This window comes from Bombina bombina, unplaced genomic scaffold, assembly GCF_027579735.1.
Source record: "Bombina bombina isolate aBomBom1 unplaced genomic scaffold, aBomBom1.pri scaffold_965, whole genome shotgun sequence".
NCBI classification, from domain to species: domain Eukaryota; kingdom Metazoa; phylum Chordata; class Amphibia; order Anura; family Bombinatoridae; genus Bombina; species Bombina bombina.
In genome coordinates this window covers 26,093-48,993 of record NW_026511008.1, presented here as the reverse complement: position 1 = coordinate 48,993, position 22,901 = coordinate 26,093, and the positions used below count along the sequence as shown (strand labels likewise).

General features: G+C 40.4%; 1 protein-coding gene across 1 annotated transcript in view; it reads left to right on the top strand.

The window, feature by feature from the left end:
- LOC128643563 (sentrin-specific protease 6-like) overlaps positions 1 to 22,901 on the top strand; it is a gene marked incomplete at both ends in the record, with an annotated part of 114,902 nt that overhangs the window by 75,050 nt on the left and 16,951 nt on the right. Inside the window, 3 exons of the mRNA XM_053696405.1 lie at positions 2,680 to 2,880; positions 3,891 to 4,117; positions 6,300 to 6,412. Coding sequence (XP_053552380.1) covers positions 2,680 to 2,880; positions 3,891 to 4,117; positions 6,300 to 6,412 — 541 coding nt within the window. The remainder of the gene's footprint in view (positions 1 to 2,679; positions 2,881 to 3,890; positions 4,118 to 6,299; positions 6,413 to 22,901) is intronic.

The window sequence follows — 22,901 nt, the reverse complement described above, 5'->3', positions numbered from 1 at the left end:
GGTCCCTTTGTTTATCAAAATCTAGATTCTAGTCCTAGCCAAGAGAGGTTTTTCTGAGTGAGTGATTGATACTCTCATTCAAGTTTGAAAGCCGGTTACTCATCGCATCTATCATAAGGTGTGGAGGACCTACTTTTTCTGGTGTGAAGAGCGTGGATTCCCCTGGCATAAGGTCAAGGTTTCCAGGATTCTTTCCTTTCTCCAGGATAGTCTAGAGAAGGGCCTTTCTGCTAGTTCCTTAAAGGGACAGATTTCGTCTCGATCTGTTTTATTGCACAAGAGGCTCGCTGAGCTTCCTAGTGTTCAGTCTTTTGTTCAGGCTCTGTCTAGAATCAGGCCTTTGTTTAGACTTAACACTCCTCCTTGGAGTTTAAATCTAGTTCTTAGTTTTGCAGAGGGCTCCGTTTGAGCCTATGCATTCGGTTGACATTAAATTACTGTTTTGGAAGGTTCTTTTTCTACAGGCTATTGCTGCGGCACGTAGTCTCTCTGAGATGGCGGCCTTGCAATGTGAGCCTCCTTACCTAGTTTTTCAGGCTGATAAGGCTGTTCTTCGTACTGAGTTGGGTTTTCTCTTCCTAAGGTCGTTTCTGATCGTAACATCAATCAGGAGATTGTGGTTCCTTCCTTGTGTCCTTATCCTTCTTCGAAGGAACGGTTACTTTATTATTTGGATGTGGTTCGGGCTTTAAAATTATATCTTCAAGCTACAGACTTCTTCCTTGTTTGTTGTCTATTCTTAGAAGCGTAGAGGGCAGAAGACCTCTTCCACTTTCTTATCTTTTTGGTTGAGTATTATTCGCTTAGCATGTTAAACAGGGGGACATAAGCCTCCTCAGAGGATTACGGCTCTTTCAACTAGAGCTGTGGCTTCATCTTGGGCTTTCAAGAATGTGGCCTTTATGTAGCAGATTTGTAGGGCGGCTACCTGGTCCTCCTTACATACCTTTTAAAACGGTTTTGCAGGCTGTGGTGCCCTCAGAATAGGGTCCGCCTATCTTTTCCCTCCCGTTTTTCATTGTGTCCTCTAGAGTTTGGGTTTATGTTTCCCACAAGTAATGAATGAAGCCGTGGACTCTCCTCATATTAAGAAGGAAAACATAAATTATGCTTACCAGATAATTTCCTTTCCTACTGTATGAGGAGAGTCCACGGCCCCCGCGCGTTTTTCTCCATTGTTCCTTGTTTTCTTAGCAGAATGACTGGGATATGAGGGAAGGGGGGTGGGGTATTTAATGCCTCCTCCTGGTGGCCAGGTTCTGTATTCCTATAAGTAATGAATGAAGCTGTGGACTCTCCTCATATAGAAGGAAAGGAAATTAACTGGTAAGCATAAATTATGTTTTTGTAATGGATACTATATATATATATATATATATATATATATATATATATATATATATAGTAATCAGAAAAAGCACACTCCAATGTGGATAGTTTTCAAACAGGTCACTTTTAATGTGAACGTTTTCGGGCTACAAAGACTTTTTCACATTAAAGTGACCTGTTTGAAAACTATCCCCATTGGAGTGCACTTTTTCTGCTTACTATTTATAACTTTGCAGCACCTGGGTTTTTGCCACGTTAAGCCTTGAGTGCTATCTGCTTGGGGGAGATATAGATAGATAGAGATATATATATATATATATATATATATATATATATATATATATATATATATAGAGAGAGAGAGAGAGAGAGAGAGAGATAGAGAGATAGAGAGAGAGAGATAGAGAGAGAGATAGAGAGAGATATATATATAGAGAGAGAGATATATATATAGAGAGAGAGAGATATATATATAGAGAGAGAGAGATATATATATAGAGAGAGAGAGATATATATATATAGAGAGAGAGATATATATATATATAGAGAGAGAGAGAGAGAGAGAGAGATATATATATATATATATATATCTCAAAATAACAAGAGTATTGCATTGAGCAATGATACTTTTTTATTGGACTAACTATACATTTATAAGATGACAAGCTTTCGGAAGAATGTCTTCCTTTTTCAAGTCTGAAGCAATACTGATACACACACACACACACACATATATATATATATATGTGTGTGTGTGTGTGTGTCAGTATTGCTTCAGACTTGAAAAAGGAAGACATTCTTCCGAAAGCTTGTCATCTTATAAATGTATAGTTAGTCCAATAAAAAGTATCATTGCTCAATGCAGTACTTTTGTTTATTTTGAGATATATATATATATATATAGATAGATAGATACATACATACAGGTATATATACACATGCACCACGTCTGTATGCAAGGTTAAAGGGAAGTCCTATTACAAAAATCTGTTTGTATCTTCAAGAAATAGAGAATTGTATTTAAAAAAAAAAAAAAAAAAACAAGCTTTTAACAAAAACAAAAGAGCTATTTGGGAAGATGAAAATGGTGAATTTGGCTACTATAGCATAGTTTCTTCTTATACTAGAAAGTTAACCTACATATTAGCTAATGAGCAAACAGGTTATAGATGAAGAATTTCTATTCTGCCAAATGATGGTAGTATGAAAACACAAACACGTTATCAAACAAGTGGAATTTAGTTGCCTAATTTGACTATAAATAAACATTGAGATTTAGTTGCACTTTTTAAATATTTTTATATTATTAGTTTTGAATTTTTATAATGAATGCTTTTGTTGTGTCAACAGTTAATCCTGACGACGATGATGGACTGGGTTTTCGAGATATAAATTTTAAAACATTAGATCTTATAAGGTGTGATTGGTGTACTGCTCGGAAGCTTCCTATAGTTTTTTTCCAGACTCAGCCTGCTGCTTGTCAGTGTCTGCGATCCAAGCTTAGGATGAGTCGTGAAAATGGGACTGGATGGTATGACTGCGGATCCCCTAGTAAGTCGATGATCAAAAATGTTCCCTCCACTGCTGTGCCACCCATCTGCCTTCCGCCTTTCCTCCCACACCTTTCACTGGCACCAATGGAGATTGTTACAGTATCACAGTCTGTAATGATCTGATAATTTACCTTCATATGTTAACGGGAGCACGATTAGCGTTACCTTATCATATGAAGGTAGATGCCTTCTGCCTCTGGCTGGTTTCTTAGCTGACAGCTTGTACCGCAACATTTTTCTTTTATGATTCAGATAAATTATACATTTATAAACAACTTTCCAATTTACTTCTGTTATAAATTTCGCTTTATTCTCTGGGTATCTTTTCTTGAAGAAGCAGCAATTCACTCCTGGGAGCTAGCTGAAAACATTTGTAAGCCAATAAAAATGGGCATACAAGTTCAGCCACCAATCAGCAGCTAGCTCCAATTTTCTGAAACTATCTAGATATGCTTTTCAACAAAGGTTACCAAGAGAATAAAGCAAGTTAGATAATAGAATTAAGTTGAAATGTTGTTTAAAATTGTCTGTTTTATCTGAATCATGAAATTTTGGTTTTGATGTCCCTTTAAGGGGTAAAACACCTTATTCTATAGCAAGACAACACAAATGTCTTGTAATTACAGCTTATCAGTGAAGTCTTAACATTAAAACCTTGTTGGCTGTAATTATTTATCAATAGCTAAACTCCACCCACCACTTGTTTTATTTGGAGGAGCCAATCTTGGCTAAAGGGAACTAAAAACAAAAACAATTTTCATAGCAAAGTACCATAATTGTTGAATATATTAGCTAATAGCAAAGATCTTGTGTCTTTATTTTCTTTAACTCTGTAGAAGTTGCAGAAGATGCTGTAATTGACTTGATTGACAATTAAAACAATATTGTATAGTTTGTAATTTTACCTGTTTTAATGTTTGTAGTATTATTATTTTTTACTTGGCAAGCACATGCCAATCTTTTTTGAAATGTAAAAACATCATATATCCTGCTTTCTTTCCGTTGTAGATGTTGAAGAACAGTTTATTGTTTTTATCTTTGAGAGAGCCCTGAGTGTTCAAGAAAATGCCATATTTGAAAAGATTCTGTATGACATTGGATGCAAAAATTCAAATCCAAAGTTTTTGACGAGGATCCCCTTTGAGGAAGCAAATGGAAGGATTGTTGCTTTTACAAAAAATATTGAAGACATTCCAACACATGGCTCAGGACAAAAAGAGATCACAACTAAACATGTAATTGTTTTGTTTATTTGGGTTCCTATACACAACATTTTACTTTGTTAAAGTAAAGGAAGTTAGGAAAGTTATTTACATTCTGGATGCAATGAAGCAGAGTTACCTTTATAGAATTCTACTAAGAATCCTTAGTCAACAATTATCCAATTCCAGTTGATCTTTTGTAAATTTTAATACTTTAAAGGGATGGATAGAGAACTGATTTGCATCATAAATAATCCTCTCAAGTGTTCAAATGTTCAGGCAAAATAAATAAATAAAAACAAAACTTTGAAGACAGATCTTACCTATGACAGTATGTGAGTTAAAAACTCTGGTTGAGACATTTAGAAGCACAGTGTTTCTCACCCTTTTTTCTAGCAAGTACCCCAATAGGCATAAATATTTGTCTTAAGTACCGCCCTATGCACATAAATATTATTGGGTAACAAAAAAATAAGTGAAATGCACAGGAATGTGGGCAAAAGGTAATAAAAAGGGCAAGCCACTGAGTACCCCTTACCAAAGCTCCAGATACCCCCAGGGGTACATGTTCCACAGGTTGAGAAACAATGTAGAAGCTCACTGAATTATTACTCTTTGTGTAAATCAAATTCTCCACTGTAAAATTGGCACAGAAAAAACAACTTTTGTTTTCATATTAAAGTACACTGAGGATTAAATTTAGAAAATACAACACTTCATAGACTTTTTTTTAAAGAAAAAAAATAGATTAATTGTTGTACTTGACTTTTCATAATACTCCTAGGTCCATTAAAGTATTTGATGTCAATAGAGCTATGTTATGGTGACAAGCAGGTGATTGGTCTGCTTGGTCTTGCAAAAAGGCACAACAATTTGGCTTGTGTAAAGTTTGGCTGGATTAACTGTCTCCCGAACTGTTTGATATCCATTTTAAACTGGATTATTTTTGTATTCAGTAAAATAGGTTTTGCTGGATATCAGTAGAACAGGTATATTTGTGTTAATAGTATTATTTACTAGTCTACAAAAGACCAAAGTAATTATCAGTTATTTAAGGATGTAATAACCATAGTCTTGAGAACTGTAAAATGATCTGTGGTTCTATTATTATTATTGGAAGGATGTGTCAAAGGGCACTCCTTGTGTTGTAATGGTTAAAAAAAAAAAAGTTATTTCAGTTGCTGAGTATCTGTTGCTTCAGTTGGTTATGTTGTACTGTATATCTTCAAAATCATTTGTTACACAAGCTACATGCTAATCTATGTTCATTCTTCATTAGAGTACTGCTATATATGAGAATTATTAGTGACTTGATACGGTATGTAAACTACCAGTTTATCTTTGAATAATGACCCAAGCTCTTAAGGAATTTCAGAGACCACATGGTGATACATTTAATTTTATTTAATTTTATTTACTTTCAAAGTCAGGAAGAGCAACATCAGTTCCTGAATGACAAAAGTTCTATTTTCTAGACCATATTTGAAAATGATACAGATTTTACTATCGTATGTGTATAAGGAAAATCAAAGCCTTTGAATGCCTCAGTCAGAGGCCAGACCTCAATCCCATTGAAAATCCCAGTATTTTAAATTTCCTGTTTGTTGCATTTTTCAATAAAACTTATTTTTTAAATTGATACTCGGCGAATTATCCCTTGGCCCAGCTTGTATCCATATACCAGTCATGATTTAATTATGTGTCTGCATTGAGTGCTCTATGTGTTTTCTTGAATGGTTGTTTTATTTAATTTAATTTAATCCATTATTTTACTTTCCCATTCAAAACCTGTTGAATGACTTAGAGAGCTGTACACAGGAGACCCCCTCGCAATTTGAAGGAACTTGAACGTGGGATAGATGTGCAAAGTTAAGAGATTTATTAACAAAGACTTGATGCTTAATAAATGCAAAAGGTGGTTCCACATAGTATTACTTTTGTAAACAAGGTGCCACCAATCGCCAGTGTTCTATTGCTGCCCCTGAGCCTAGGTATGCTTTTCAAGTAAGGATACTAAAAGATCTAAGCAAATTAGATAAAATAAGAAAATTGAGAAGTTTAAAACTGCATGATCTATTTGAACCATATAAGGAAATTTTGGGGTTTTGTGTCCTTTTAATGGATTGATGCTACAAAAAGTGTGTATTTATATTAAAAGCATAAAAACAAATCAAAACTCTCTTTTTATAAAATTCTATTTTTTTTTTTTTAATAGGATGTTTCTGAAACAAGTATGAATTTAAGGAATACAACACCTCCTCTTCAGTTCTATGGAGATGATGATGAAGTTGGTGATACTCACACTGTCTTCGTAGGCCCTATTGAGAAGTATGTTTGTTTACATTATTTAACATCTCCAGTTATCTAGTATGGCATATTGCAAGTGTGTGTCTAACATATAGGGACACCAAATTTATATTTTTTTGAGTTAAAAAATTTGTATGTGTTCTTTCATGAAAAGCAAGTGCAATGAAGTACTAACTGTGCTCAGAGATGAAAAGGCAGGACACACTGAGCGAGCACAGCTGCATCTACACGCTGCACGCCGCTCTGCTTGCAGTGTGTCACAGCCTTTATCCTTGAGAAAACATAGCTTAGAAAATATAAAATTTGGTTGTGTTATTGCAGCCATTATAGGTAGTTATTTGTCAATAGCATTAATTACATAACAAAAAAACAGAACAAAAACGTAAAATACAAGGATTACTCTTCCCCTAGAGTACAGGGGCAAAAGTAGTATAAATATTGGGAGAGGCAGCCATGAAATAAAAGGCTGCTTAGCATGTATTTTTCAATTTTATTATAACTCCAAGTCAGCACCTTATGGTATGTCCGCCTGCTCAATTATGTTCCACATGCCTTGATAAAGTAATTATATCTAGATCTCTTTCATTCACACTCCCTTACAACTATTATACTTACTGCCAGATTTCTCATAATTAAGAACTGGCAGGCTACCAATACTCCCTCTTTTCGTCTTTTCCTTAGGGAAATCCAGGCTCAAATTATTTATGAAGCATTTCATACGCAGTTTGCATCCAAAAAGAAAATTGGTAAATGTATTTGTAGCTGGCTCCCAATTATCAAGTCCTATCCTTTGGCAGTTCAAAAAAAACATCTTAGCCCCATTCCTAAGCTCTAAGAGTTCCCCCCACTCTGGGTCTCGAATTCTAGGGAACTGGGCTGAGAGAAAGGGTTATCCCATTCCTTCACTTCCCTATCCCCTGCCTCCTGTATTATTTATTTATTCATTTATTATATTATTTTTTTTTCTATCATTGTTTAGTTTCTTATAATTGGCTAAAATTCTCCAATATGTACATCTCCTTGTCTACTAGCTTTAAGTGTCAATAGCATGTTTTTTTTTTTGTTTAGCAGCTAGTTCTGTAGATTTTTCACATTGCATATGAAAATGTACCCACTTATACCTAAAAATTGTGAAGGTGTTGTTTTATATTTTTATGTCCTGCAAAATAATGCTGCATGTATGATTCAATGATATACACGTTGGAGCAAATAAAAAAAAAAGTATTTAAAAAAAAAAAAATGATATCTAAGAAAACCAATATGTTTAGTACCACTGAGCCGTCTACCTCTGAGGAGTCTTCATCCCGTGAGGTGCGTTCCCTGCAGTCATCTCCTATTACGCATGCAACGTTCCATTGCACTACTAATCCTCCTTCTGGAGGGTCCCTCTTACCGCCAGACTTTACTGAACAGCTACAAAAGGCAGTGTCTGCGGCCTTCAGTGCTTTACCTTGCCCTGCTAAGCGCAAGCAAAAGGTCAAATATTACTATCCTTCCCAGGGGTCATCTACTAATTTATTGTACTTATCTGTTTCAAGATTATCTGCTGATGAAGACGCCTCTGATACTTTAGAGGATTCTCTTTCTGGGTCGGAATCTGCTGCCACTAAGCCTCCAGCTGCGGAGGAACCAGACTTTAGATTTAGGATTGAACACTTAAAGGGCCATAATACCCAAATGTTTAAACACTTGAAAGTGATGCAGCATAGCTGTAAAAAGCTGACTAGAAAATATCTCCTGAACATCTCTATGTAAAAAAGAAAGATATATTTTACCTCAAAAGTTCCTTAGTAGCCACCTCCCATTGTAAAGGATTTCTAAGCAGCATTTTAGTGTGTCTGTCCTGGGACAGCTGAACGGATGAGCCTCGTGAACTCTCATATTATTTCACCAATCAGGTAAAGGAAGCTTACTATGAAATCTCATGAGTTAAGTCAAATCTAATGAGATCACAGTAAGAGTTCATGACCTCAGCACTGCTGATGCTGATTGGCTGCAGTTCATTTATTCATTTTTTATATTTTTACCTACAGCTGGGAGCAGCTGAGTATAACTTTTTACACAGAACTTACTCTGCTGAGCTGAGGAAATTGTGAGGTAAAATATCTTCCTTTTTTACATAGAGATGCCCAGGTGATATTTTCCGGTCAGCTTTTTACAGTTATACTGCATCCGTTTCAAGTGATTTAGCATATGAGTATTATGTCCCTTTAAGCTTTCTGTTAAAGAAAGTTTTGGCTACTTTAGAGGTTCCAGAACCTAAATTACCTGAGGAACCTTGTATTCCTAAACTAGATAATGTCTACGAGGACAGGGTTGTACCACAGACTTTCCCAATTCCCGTAAAGATGGGGAATATTATTCAGAATTAATAGGAAAGGTTTGGTTCTTCTTTTTCCCCTTCTTTGTTTAAGAAATTATTCCCGGTTCCGAACTCTCAATTGGAGTTGTGGGGTTCCGTCCCTAAGGTGGATGTCGCTATCTCCATGCTTGCTAAACGCACTACTATCCTGCTTGAGGATAGTTAATCGTTTAAGGAGCCCATGGATAAGAATCTAGAAACTCTGTTGAGAAAGATGTTTCAGCATACGGGATATTTGTTTCAAGCGGAAGTTGTTGCGGTGGCTGGAGCCACTACCTATTGGTGCGACTCTTTATCTGAATTGATCGAGGTGGAAGGTCCCCTTGACACGATCCAGAAAAGAATTAAGGCCTTGAAGGTAGCTAATTCTTTTATTTGTGATGCAAATATGCAGATTATTCACCTGAATGCCAAGGCGTCAGGTTTTTCTGTGCTAGCCCATAGGGCACTCTGGCTGAAGTCTTGGTCTGCGGACATGACTTCAAAATCTAGACTTCTTTCCCTGCTATTTAAGCAGAAGATTCTTTTTGGTCCAGGTCTGGACTAAATCATATCCACCGTCACTGGAGGCAAAGGTGCCTTTTTACTGCAGGATACAGAAGAACAAACCAAAGGGACAAGGTCCTAATTTTCGTTTGGATAAATCCCAATGCCAGCAGCCCTCCGCGAAGCCTGAACAGTCCAAGGGAACTTGGAAACCTACTCAGTCTTGTAATAAATCCAAGCAAAACAAGAAGCCTGCCGAGTCAAAGTCGGCATGAAAGGACGGCCCCCGATCCGTCTCTGGATTATGTAGGGGGCAGACTATCTTTCTTTTTGGAGGCTTGCTTGGGGGTTGTCCAGACCCTTGAGTCCTGGAGGTCATCGCTCAGGGATACAGGATAGGTTTGAAATCTCATCTACCCAAAGGCAGATTCCTCTTGCTAAACCTGTCTTCAAGGCCAGAATAACGAGAGGCCTTTCTAGAGTGTGTGAGGGATCTCTCCTCCCTGGGCTTAATTGTACCGGTTCCTCTAGCAGAGAGAGATCTGGTTTACTACTCAAACCTTTTTGTGGTCTTAAAGAAGGAGGAAACTTTTTTCCAGATGCTGGACCTAAAGTGCTTAAACACGTTCCTGTCTGTCCCATTGTTCAAGATGGAGACGATAAGGTCCATTCTGGTCTTAGTTCAGGAAGGACAGTTCATGACTTCGATAGACTTGAAGGATGCTTACTTGCACGTTCCAATCCACAAGGAACACTTCAAGTTCCTCAGATTTGCTTTCCTGGACCAGTTTTTTTCTCTTCCATTTGGTCTAGCTACTGCCCCAAGAGTCTTTACGAATATTCTTGGGGCTCTGCTCGCAGTGGCGAGAACCAGAGGTATAGCAGTAGTGCCATACTTAAACGGCATCCTGGTTCAGGCACCATCATGTTGGCTGGCAGAGGACCATTCAAAAGCTCTTCTGTTTCTTTTTCGATTTCATGGATGGAAGATAAACTTGGAAAACAGTTCTCTCTTGTTCCCAGTACGAGGGTGGAATTCTTGGGTACTATAATAGACTCCATATCCATGAGGATATTTCTTACAGACCAGAGACGTTACTCGCTAACTTCCAATTGTCTTGCCCTACAGACCTCCTTAAGGCACTCTGTTGCCCGGTGTATGGAGATAATTGGGCTCATGGTGTCCAGCATAGACATCATTCCATTCGCCAGATTCCATCTCTGGCCCCTTCAGCTATGCATGCTGAGTCAATGGAACAGCGACCACTCGGATCTGTCGCAACAGATTTCTCTTGACAACCGGTCGAGAGAATCGCTCTCTTGGTGGCTCTGTCCAGATCACCCAAGGGACATCTTGAGACCATCCTGGGAGACTGTGACTACGGACGCAAGTCTATCAGGATGGGGAGCTGTTTGGGGTGCCAGGAAGGCACAGGGCCTGTGGACTCGAGAGAAATCTCTCCTCCCGATCAACATTTTGGAACTTCAAGCGATCTTCAATACTTGGCATCTTAAGGGTTCTTCCCAGTTTATCAGATTCCAATCGGACAACATAACCTTGGTGGCTTAAATCAATTACCAGGGGAAACAAGGAGCTCCCTAGCAATGAGGGAAGTATCTCGGATTCTGGAATGGGCGGAGGTCCACAACTGCTTGCTGTCAGCAATCCACATTCCAGGTGTGGACAACTGGGAATAGGATTTCCTCAGCAGACAATCCTTCATCCGGGGGAATGGTCTCTCCATCCCAAGGTGTTTGCAGAGATTTGCAACAGATGGGGGAAGCCGGAGATAGATCTCATGGCGTCCCTGCTCAATACCAAGCTACCCAGATACTGGTCGCGGCCCAGGGATCCTCAGGTGGAGCTTAATAGATGCATTAGCAGTGCCTTGGAGGTTCAATGTGGTTTACATTTTTCCACCGTTACCACTTCTCCCTCGTGTAGTGGCCCGCATCAAGCAGGAACAAGCTTTGGCAATGCTAATTGCTCCATCGTGGCCATGAAGGATATCTCAATCTCCTCCATGGAGGTTACCTTGTCGCAGGGATCTGCCGGAACAGGGTCCCCTTATGCATCAAAATCTATATTTCTTTTGCATGATGTACTGAGTCCACGGATTCATCCTAACTTGTGGGATATTGTCCTTCCTGACAGGAAGTAGCAAAGAGAGCACCACAGCAGAGCTGTCTATATAGCTCCCCCCTTAACTCCACCCCCTAGTCATTCTCCTTTGCTGGCTCTAAGCAGGAAGAGTAAAGAAAATACCTTTTTACCATGGGAGTGATCTGCCCAGTTCCAAAAGCAGAACAGGGGCAGGGGTTCTACTCCAATCTGTTTATAGTTCCCAAAAAGGAGGGAACCTTCAGACCAATTCTGGATCTCAAGATCCTAAGCCAATTCCTAAGATTTCCATCTTTACAAGATGGAGACCATTCATACTATCTTACCATTGATCCAGGAGGGTCAATATATGACCACCCTGGACTTAAAGGATGCGTATTTGCACATTCCTATCCACAAAGATCATCACCAGTTCCTCAGGTTTGCCTTTCTGGACAAGCATTATCAGTTTGTGGCTCTTCCTTTCGGGTTGGCCACAGCGCCGCAAATCTTCACGAAGGTGCTAGGGTCCCTTCTGGCGGTTCTAAGGCCACGGGGCAAAGCAGTGGAGGAGGCTCTCCTACCGATAAATATTCTGGAATTAAGAGCAATATTCAATGCTCTCCAGGCATGGCCTCAGCTGGCTTTGGCCAGATTCATCAGGTTTCAGTCGGACAACATCACGACTGTGGCTTATATCAATCATCAGGGCGGAACAAAGAGTTCCTTAGCGATGATAGAGGTCTCAAGGATAATCCAATGGGCAGAGGCTCACTCTTGCCATCTGTCAGCGATCTATATCCCAGGTGTAGAGAACTGGGAGGCAGATTTTCTAAGTCGTCAGACATTTCATCCGGGGGAGTGGGAACTCCATCCGGAGGTGTTTGCTCAGCTGGTTCGGCTATGGGGCACACCAGAGTTGGATCTGATGGCGTCTCGTCAGAACGCCAAACTTCCTCGTTTGCTCTAGCAGTACCCTGGTCGTTCAACCTGGCTTATGTGTTTCCACCTTTCCCTCTCCTTCCACGTCTGATTGCCAGAATCAAACAGGAGAGAGCATCAGTGATTTTGATAGCGCCTGCATGGCCACGCAGGACTTGGTATGCAGACCTGGTGGACATGTCATCCCTTCCACCATGGTCTCTGCCATTGAGACAGGACTTTCTGATTCAAGGTCCATTCAAGCGTCAAAATCTAATTTCTCTGCAACTGACTGCTTGGAGATTGAACGCTTGATTCTATCAAAGCGGGGTTTCTCTGAGTCAATCATAAATACCTTGATTCAGGCTCGAAAGCCTGTTACCAGGAAAATCATAAGATATGGCATAAATATCTTTTTTGGTGCGAATCCAAAGGCTTTTCCTGGAGTAAAATCAGGATTCCTAGGTTTTTGTCTTTTCTCCAAGAGGAATTGGAGAAAGGATTATCAGCTAGTTCCCTAAAGGGACAGATATCTGCTCTGTCTATTTTGTTGCACAAGCGTCTGGCAGATGTTCCAGATGTTCTGGCTTTTTGTCAGGCTTTAGTTAAAATTAAGCCTGTGTTTAAACCTGTTGCTCCGCCATGGAGTCTAAATTGTGTTCTTAGAGTTCTTCAGGGGGTTCCGTTTGAACCCATGCATTCCATATATATTAAGCTTTTATCTTGGAAAGTTTTGTTCCTAGTTGCTATCTCTTCAGCTCGAAGAGTTTCTGAACTTATCTGCATTACAATGTGACTCTCCTTATCTTGTGTTCCATGCTGATAAGATGGTCTTGCGTACCAATCCTGGGTTCCTACCTAAGGTTGTTACTAACAGGAATATCAATCAAGAAATTGTTGTTCCTTCTCTGTGTCCTTATCCTTCTTGTAAGAAGGAACGTCTGTTGCACAACTTGGACGTGGTTCGTGCTTTGAAATTTTATTTGCAGGCAACCAAAGATTTTAGTCAAACATCTTCTTTGTTTGTTGTATATTCCTGAAAGCGTAGGGGTCAAAAGGCTACGGCGACTTCTCTTTACTTTTGGCTGAAAAGCATCATCCGTTTGGCTTATGAGACTGCTGGACAGCAGCCTCCTGAAAGGATTACAGCTCATTCTACTAGAGCGGTAGCTTCCACATGGGCTTTTAAAAATGATGCTTCTGTTGAACAGATTTGTAAGGCTGCGACTTGGTCGTCGCTTCATGCCTTTTTCAAAATTTTATAAATTTGATACTTTTGCTTCTTCGGAGGCTATTTTTGGGAGAGAGGTTTTGCAAGCAGTGGTGCCTTCCGTTTAGGTTCCTGTCTTGTTCCTCCCTTCATCCGTGTCCTAAAGCTTTGGTATTGGTATCCCACAAGTTAGGATGAATCCGTGGACTCGGTACATCATGCAAAAGAAAAGAAAAAGAATTCTTACCTGATAAATTTCTTTCTTTTGCAATGTACCGAGTCCACGGCCCGCCCTGTCTATTCAAGACAGATAGTATTTTTTATGTAAACTTCAGTCACCTCTGCACCTTATATTTTCTCCTTTTTTTCCTTGGCCTTCGGTCGAATGACTGGGGGGTGGAGTTAAGGGGGGAGCTATATAGACAGCTCTGCTGTGGTGTTCTCTTTGCTACTTCCTGTCAGGAAGGACAATATCCCACAAGTTAGGATGAATCCGTGGACTCGGTACATCGCAAAAGAAAGAAATTTATCAGGTAAGCATAAATTTTGTTTTTCTGAGGCTGACTGCGTGGAGATTGAACGCTTAGTCCTAGCCAAGAGAGGTTTTTCTGAGAGAGTGATTGATACTCTCATTCAAGCTCGAAAGCCGGTTACTTGTCGCATCTATCATAAGGTGTGGCGGACCTACTTATTCTGGTGTGAAGAGCGTGGATTCCCCTGGCATAAGGTCAAGGTTTCCAGGATTCTTTCCTTTCTCCAGGATGGTCTGTAGAAGGGCCTTTCTGATTGTTCCCAAAGGGAACAGATTTCGGCCTTATCTGTTTTATTGCACAAGAGGCTCGCTGAGCTTCCTGATGTTTAGTCTTTTGTTCAGGCTCTGTCTAGAATCAGGCCTGTGTTTAGACCTACCGCTCCTCCTTGGAGTTTAAATCTAGTTCTTAAAGTTTTGCAGAGGGCTCCGTTTGAGCCTATGCATGTCGTTTGAGCCTATGCATGTGATTGACATTATATTAATGTCTTGGAAGGTCCTTTTTCTACTAGCTATTGCTTTGGCGTGCAGGGTCTCTGAGATAGTGGCCTTGCAATGTGAGCCTCCTTACCTAGGTTTTCATGCTGATAAGGCTGTTCTTCGTACTGGGTTAGGTTTTCTCCCTAAGGTCGTTTCTGGTCGCAACATCAATCAGGAGATTGTGGTTCCTTCCTTGTGTCCTAACCCTTCTTCTTCGAAGGAATGAGTACTTCATAATTTGGATGTGGTTCGGGCTTTAAAGTTCTGTCTTCAAGCTGTGAAGGATTTCCGACCGACTTCTTCTTTGCTTGTTGTCTATTCTGGGAAGCGTAGAGGGCAGAAGGTTGAGGAGTATTATTCGCTTAGCATATGAGTCAGTGGGACATAAGACTCCACAGAGGATTAAGGCTCATTCAACTAGTGCTGTGGCTTCCTCTTGGGCCTTTAAGAAAGAGGCCTCTATGGAGCAGATTTGTAGGGTGGCTACCTGGTCCTCCTTACATACCTTTTCAAAATTTTACAAATTTACGTTTTTCCTTCGGCCGAAGCAGCTTTTGGGAGAAAGGTTTTGCAGGCTGTGGTGCCCTCAGAATAGGGTCTGTCTCTCTTTTTACCCTCCCGTTTTCATTCAGAGCTTGGGTATATGTTTCCCACAATTAAGGAATGAAGCTGTGTACTCTCCTTATATTAAGAAGGAAAACATAAATTATGCTTTCCAGATAATTTCCTTTCCTTCTGTATGAGGAGAGTCAACGGCCCCCGCCCGTGTTCTCCGTTGGACGGACCTACATTTTTGTTTTTCTCCTACATTGGTGTATCCGGTCCACGGCTTCATCCTTACTTGTGGGATATTCTCAATCCCCTGGGAACAATAATAGACTCGGTAGAAATGAAAATCTTTCTGACGGGGGTCAGGAAGTTAAAACTTTTGAACACTTGTCGAGTTCTTCAATCCATTCCTCAACCCTCCATAGCTCAGTGCATGGAGGTAATAGGACTAATGGTTGCGGCAATGGACGTGGTTCCCTTTGCTCGAATTCATTTAAGACCACTGCAACTGTGCATGCTCAAACAGTGGAATGGGGATTATGCAGATTTGTCTCCCCAGATACAAATGGACCAGAAAACCAGAGACTCACTCCTCTGGTGGTTGTCTCAGGGTCACCTGTCTCAGGGAATGAGTTTCCGAAGACCGGAGTGGATCATTGTCACGACCGACGCCAGCCTCTTAGGCTGGGGTGCGGTCTGGGAGTCCCTGAAAGCTCAGGGTCTTTGGTCTCGGGAAGAATCTCTTCTCCCGATAAACATTTTGGAATTGAGAGCGATATTCAATGCGCTCCAGGCATGGCCTCAACTAGCGGAGGCCAAATTCATCAGATTTCAGTCGGACAACATAACGACTGTAGCGTACATCAATCGTCAGGGAGGAACAAAGAGTTCCCTGGCGATGAGGGAGGTATCCAAGATCATCAAATGGGCAGAGGATCACTCCTGCCATCTATCAGCAATTCACATCCCAGGGGTGGACAACTGGGAAGCGGATTATCTGAGTCGTCAGACTTTCCATCCGGGGGAGTGGGAACTTCACCCGGAGGTTTTTGCCCAGTTAACTCAACTATGGGGCCTTCCAGATCTGGATCTGATGGCGTCACGTCAGAACTCCAAAGTTCCACGTTACGCGTCCAGGGATCCTAAGGCGACATTGGTAGATGCCCTAGTGGCGCCTTGGTCGTTCTATCTAGCTTATGTCTTTCCACCGTTTTCTCTTCTCCCCCGGCTAGTAGCCAGGATCAAACAGGAGAAGGCTTCGGTAATTCTAATAGCTCCTTCGTGGTCACGCAGGACTTGGTATGCAGACCTGGTGAATATGTCATCGGTTCCACCATGGAAGCTACCTTTGAGGCAGGACCTTCTAATCCAAGATCCATTCGAACATCCAAAACTAGTTTCTCTGCAACTGACTGCTTGGAGATTGAATGCTTGATTCTAGCTAAGCGTGGGTTTTCTGAATCAGTTATAGATACTCTGATCCAGGCTAGAAAGCCTGTCACCAGAAAAATTTACCATAAGATATGGCGGAAATATCTTTGCTGGTGCGAATCCAAGGGTTACTCATGGAGTAAGATTAGGATTCCAAGGATACCATCTTTTCTCCAAGAAGGATTGGAGAAAGGTCTGTCAGCTAGTTCCTTAAAAGGACAGATATCTGCCCTGTCTGTTTTGTTGAACAAGCGTCTGGCAGCCGTGCCAGATGTTCAGGCGTTTGTACAGGCTTTAGTCAGAATCAAGCCTGTCTACAGACCTGTGGCTCCTCCATGGAGTCTAAATTTAGTTCTTTCAGTTCTTCAAGGGGTTCCGTAGATATTAAATTACTATCTTGGAAAGTTTTGTTTTTGGTAGCTATTTCTTCTGCTAGAAGAGTTTCTGAATTGTCTGCTTTACAGTGTAATTCACCCTATCTGGTGTTTCATACAGATAAGGTCGTTTTACGTACCAAGCCTGGTTTTCTTCCAAAAGTGGTTTCCAATAAGAATATTAACCAGGAAATAGTTGTTCCTTCTCTGTGTCCTAATCCAGTTTCTAACAAGGAACGTCTGTTACACAATCTTGATGTGGTTCGTGCTTTGAAGTTTTATCTAAAAGCAACTAAAGACTTCAGACAAACATCGTCCTTGTTTGTCGTCTATTCTGGCAAGAGGAGAGGTCAAAAGGCGACTGCGACCTCTCTGTCTTTCTGGCTGAAAAGCATCATCCGGTTGGCTTATGAGACTGCTGGGAGGCAGCCTCCTGAACGAATTACAGCTCACTCTACTAAAGCTGTGGCTTCCACATGGGCTTTCAAGAATGAGGCTTCTGTTGAACAGATCTGTAAGGCAGCGACTTGGTCTTCACTGCACACATTTGCCAAATTTTACAAATTCGATACTTTTGCTTCTTTGGAGGCTATTTTTGGGAGAAAGGTTTTACAAGCAGTGGTGCCTTCCGTTTAGGTTACCTGACTTGTTCCCTCCCTTCATCCGTGTCCTAAAGCTTTGGTATTGGTTCCCACAAGTAAGGATGAAGCCGTGGACCGGATACACCAATGTAGGAGAAAACAGAATTTATGTTTACCTGACAAATTTCTTTCTCCTACGGTGTATCCGGTCCATGGCCCACCCTGGCATTTGGTCAGGTTTAAATTTATTTTTGTAAACTACAGTCACCACTGCACCCTATGGTTCTCCTTTTTTTCCTAAATGTCGGTCGAATGACTGGGGGGGGGTGGAGCCTGAGGGGAGCTATATGGACAGCTCTGCTGTGTGCTCTCTTTGCCACTTCCTGTAGGGATTGAGAATATCCCACAAGTAAGGATGAAGCCGTGGACCGGATACACCGTAGGAGAAAGAAATTTATCAGGTAAACATAAATTCTGTTTTCTTCTTGCACCCTTTATACCCTGATATTTCTCCTACTGTTCCTTGTCCCTTGGCAGAATGACTGGGATATGAGGGAAGTGGGGGAGGTATTAAAGCCTTTGGCTGGGGTGTGTCTGCCTCCTCCTGGTGGCGAGGTTCTGTATTTCCCACAAGTAAGGAATGAAGCCGTGGACTCTCCTCATACAGAAGGAAAGGAAATTATCTGGTAAGCATAATTTATGTTTTTGTAATGGATTGTACCCATAGGGCTTGTGAACCTTTGTATCCTTGCTTAAGGTGGTGGACAGAAAAATACATTTTGTTGGCACGCAATGTGCATTGTTGCCATACAGCCTCCGAGAGGATTTTTTAAAAATAAGACGATTTACAATTTGTATGCAAACGCTAAAAGCATTCACCCCCCGTGTTAGACTTCACTCAGATTTAATTTTGGAAGGTCCTATTTTTTTCCTTTATCATTGAATACACTTTATTTCTTTAACCTTTTTAATTTATTCCTAATTTTCTTTCATGTAATTAGCAAGAGTCCATGAGCTAGTGACGTATGGGATATACATTCCTACCAGGAGGGGCAAAGTTTCCCAAACCTCAAAATGCCTATAAATACACCCCTCACCACACCCACAATTCAGTTTTACAAACTTTGCCTCCTATGGAGGTGGTGAAGTAAGTTTGTGCTAGATTCTACGTTGATATGCGCTCCGCAGCAAGTTGGAGCCCGGTTTTCCTCTCAGCGTGCAGTGAATGTCAGAGGGATGTGAGGAGAGTATTGCCTATTTGAATGCAGTGATCTCCTTCTACGGGGTCTATTTCATAGGTTCTCTGTTATCGGTCGTAGAGATTCATCTCTTACCTCCCTTTTCAGATCGACGATATACTCTTATTTATATACCATTACCTCTGCTGATTTTCGTTTCAGTACTGGTTTGGCTTTCTACAAACATGTAGATGAGTGTCCTGGGGTAAGTAAATCTTATTTTCTGTGACACTCTAAGCTATGGTTGGGCACTTTATTTATAAAGTTCTAAATATATGTATTCAAACATTTATTTGCCTTGACTCAGAATGTTCAACATTCCTTATTTTCAGACAGTCAGTTTCATATTTGGGATAATGCATTTGAATCAATAATTTTTTCTTACCTTAAAAATTTGACTTTTTTTCCCTGTGGGCTGTTAGGCTCGCGGGGGCTGAAAATGCTTCATTTTATTGCGTCATTCTTGGCGCGGACTTTTTTGGCGCAAAAAATCTTTTCTGTTTCCGGCGTCATACGTGTCGCCGGAAGTTGCGTCATTTTTTGACGTCCTTTTGCGCCAAAAATGTAGGCGTTCCGGATGTGGCGTCATTTTTGGCGCCAAAAAGCATTTAGGCGCCAAACAATGTGGGCGTATTATTTGGCGCCAAAAAATATGGGCGTCGTTTTTGTCTCCACATTATTTCAGTCTCATTTTTTCTTTGCTTCTGGTTACTAGAAGCTTGTTTATTGGCATTTTTTTCCCATTCCTGAAACTGTCATTTAAGGAATTTGATCAATTTTGCTTTATATGTTGTTTTTTCTCTTACATATTGCAAGATGTCTCACGTTGCATCTGAGTCAGAAGATACTTCAGGAAAATCGCTGTCTAGTGCTGGAACTACCAAAGCTAAGTGTATCTGCTGTAAACTTTTGGTAGCTATTCCTCCGGCTGTTGTTTGTATTAATTGTCATGACAAACTTGTTAAAGCAGATAATATTTCCTTTAGTAATGTACCATTGCCTGTTGCAGTTCCCTCGACATCTAAGGTGCAGAATGTTCCTGATAACATAAGAGATTTTGTTTCTGAATCCATCAAGAAGGCTATGTCTGTTATTTCTCCTTCTAGTAAACATAAAAAATCTTTTAAAACTTCTCTCTCTACAGATGAATTTTTAAATGAACATCATCATTCTGATTCTGATGACTCTTCTGGTTCAGAGGATTCTGTCTCAGAGATTGATGCTGATAAATCTTCATATTTATTTAAAATGGAATTTATTCGTTCTTTACTTAAAGAAGTACTAATTGCTTTAGAAATAGAGGATTCTGGTCCTCTTGATACTAATTCTAAACGTTTAGATAAGGTGTTTAAATCTCCTGTGGTTATTCCAGAAGTTTTTCCTGTTCCTAATGCTATTTCTGAAGTAATTTCCAGAGAATGGGATAAATTGGGTAATTCATTTACTCCTTCTAAACGTTTTAAGCAATTATATCCTGTGCCGTCTGACAGATTAGAATTTTGGGACAAAATCCCTAAAGTTGATGGGGCTATTTCTACCCTTGCTAAACGTACTACTATTCCTACGTCAGATGGTACTTCGTTTAAAGATCCTTTAGATAGGAAAATTGAATCCTTTCTAAGAAAAGCTTATCTGTGTTCAGGTAATCTTCTTAGACCTGCTATATATTTGGCTGATGTTGCTGCAGCTTCAACTTTTTGGTTGGAGACTTTAGCACAACAAGTAACAGATCATGATTCTCATAATATTATTATTCTTCTTCAGCATGCTAATAATTTTATCTGTGATGCCATTTTTGATATTATCAGAGTTGATGTCAGGTTTATGTCTCTAGCTATTTTAGCTAGAAGAGCTTTATGGCTTAAAACTTGGAATGCTGACATGGCTTCTAAATCAACTCTACTTTCCATTTCTTTCCAGGGTAACAAATTATTTGGTTCTCAGTTGGATTCCATTATCTCAACTGTTACTGGTGGGAAAGGAACTTTTTTACCACAGGATAAAAAATCTAAGGGTAAAAACAGGGCTAATAATCGTTTTCGTTCCTTTCGTTTCAACAAAGAACAAAAGCCTGATCCTTCATCCTCAGGAGCAGTTTCAGTTTGGAAACCATCTCCAGTCTGGAATAAATCCAAGCCTTCTAGAAAGGCAAAGCCTGCTTCTAAGTCCACATGAAGGTGCGGCCCTCATTCCAGCTCAGCTGGTAGGGGGCAGGTTACGTTTTTTCAAAGAAATTTGGATCAATTCTGTTCACAATCTTTGGATTCAGAACATTGTTTCAGAAGGGTACAGAATTGGTTTCAAGATGAGACCTCCTGCAAAGAGATTTTTTCTTTCCCGTGTCCCAGTAAATCCAGTGAAAGCTCAAGCATTTCTGAATTGTGTTTCAGATCTAGAGTTGGCTGGAGTAATTATGCCAGTTCCAGTTCTGGAACAGGGGATGGGGTTTTATTCAAATCTCTTCATTGTACCAAAGAAGGAGAACTCCTTCAGACCAGTTCTGGATCTAAAAATATTGAATCGTTATGTCAGGATACCAACGTTCAAAATGGTAACTGTAAGGACTATCTTGCCTTTTGTTCAGCAAGGGCATTATATGTCCACAATAGATTTACAGGATACTTATCTGCATATTCCGATTCATCCAGATCATTTTCAGTTCCTGAGATTCTCTTTTCTGGACAAGCATTACCAGTTTGTGGCTCTGCCGTTTGGCCTAGCTACAGCTCCAAGAATTTTTACAAAGGTTCTCGGTGCCCTTCTGTCTGTAATCAGAGAACAGGGTATTGTGGTATTTCCTTATTTGGACAATATCTTGGTACTTGCTCAGTCTTTACATTTAGCAGAATCTCATACGAATCGACTTGTGTTGTTTCTTCAAGATCATGGTTGGAGGATCAATTCACTAAAAAATTCATTGATTCCTCAGACAAGGGTAACCTTTCTGGGTTTCCAGATAGATTCAGTGTCCATGACTCTGTCTTTGACAGACAAGAGACGTCTAAAATTGATTTCAGCTTGTCGAAACCTTCAGTCACAATCATTCCCTTCGGTAGCCTTATGCATGGAAATTCTAGGTCTTATGACTGCTGCATCGGACGCGATCCCCTTTGCTCGTTTTCACATGCAACCTCTTCAGCTCTGTATGCTGAATCAATGGTGCAGGGATTACACAAAGATATCTCAATTAATATCTTTAAAACCGATTGTACGACACTCTCTAACGTGGTGGACAGATCACCATCGTTTAATTCAGGGGGCTTCTTTTGTGCTTCCGACCTGGACTGTAATTTCAACAGATGCAAGTCTCACAGGTTGGGGAGCTGTGTGGGGATCTCTGACGGCACAAGGAGTTTGGGAATCTCAGGAGGTGAGATTACCGATCAATATTTTGGAACTCCGTGCAATTTTCAGAGCTCTTCAGTCTTGGCCTCTTCTGAAGAGAGAATCGTTCATTTGTTTTCAGACAGACATTGTCACAACTGTGGCATACATCAATCATCAAGGAGGGACTCACAGTCCTCTGGCTATGAAAGAAGTATCTCGAATTCTGGTTTGGGCGGAATCCAGCTCCTGTCTAATCTCTGCGGTTCATATCCCAGGTATAGACAATTGGGAAGCGGATTATCTCAGTCGCCAAACGTTGCATCCGGGCGAATGGTCTCTTCACCCAGAGGTATTTCTTCAGATTGTTCAAATATGGGAGCTTCCAGAAATAGATCTGATGGCGTCTCATCTAAACAAGAAACTTCCCAGGTATCTGTCCAGATACCGGGATCCTCAGGCGGAAGCAGTGGATGCATTATTACTTCCTTGGAAGTATCATCCTGCTTATATCTTTCCGCCTCTAGTTCTTCTTCCAAGAGTAATCTCCAAGATTCTGAAGGAATGCTCGTTTGTTCTGCTGGTAGCTCCGGCATGGCCTCACAGGTTTTGGTATGCTGATCTTGTCCGGATGGCCTCTTGCCATCCGTGGACTCTTCCGCTACGACCAGACCTTCTGTCGCAAGGTCCTTTTTTCCATCAGGATCTCAAATCCTTAAATTTAAAGGTATGGAGATTGAACGCTTGATTCTTAGTCAAAGAGGTTTCTCTGACTCTGTGATTAATACTATGTTACAGGCTCGTAAATCTGTATCCAGAGAGATATATTATAGAGTCTGGAAGACTTATATTTCTTGGTGTCTTTCTCATCATTTTTATTGGCATTCTTTTAGAATTCCAAGATTTTTACAGTTTCTTCAGGAT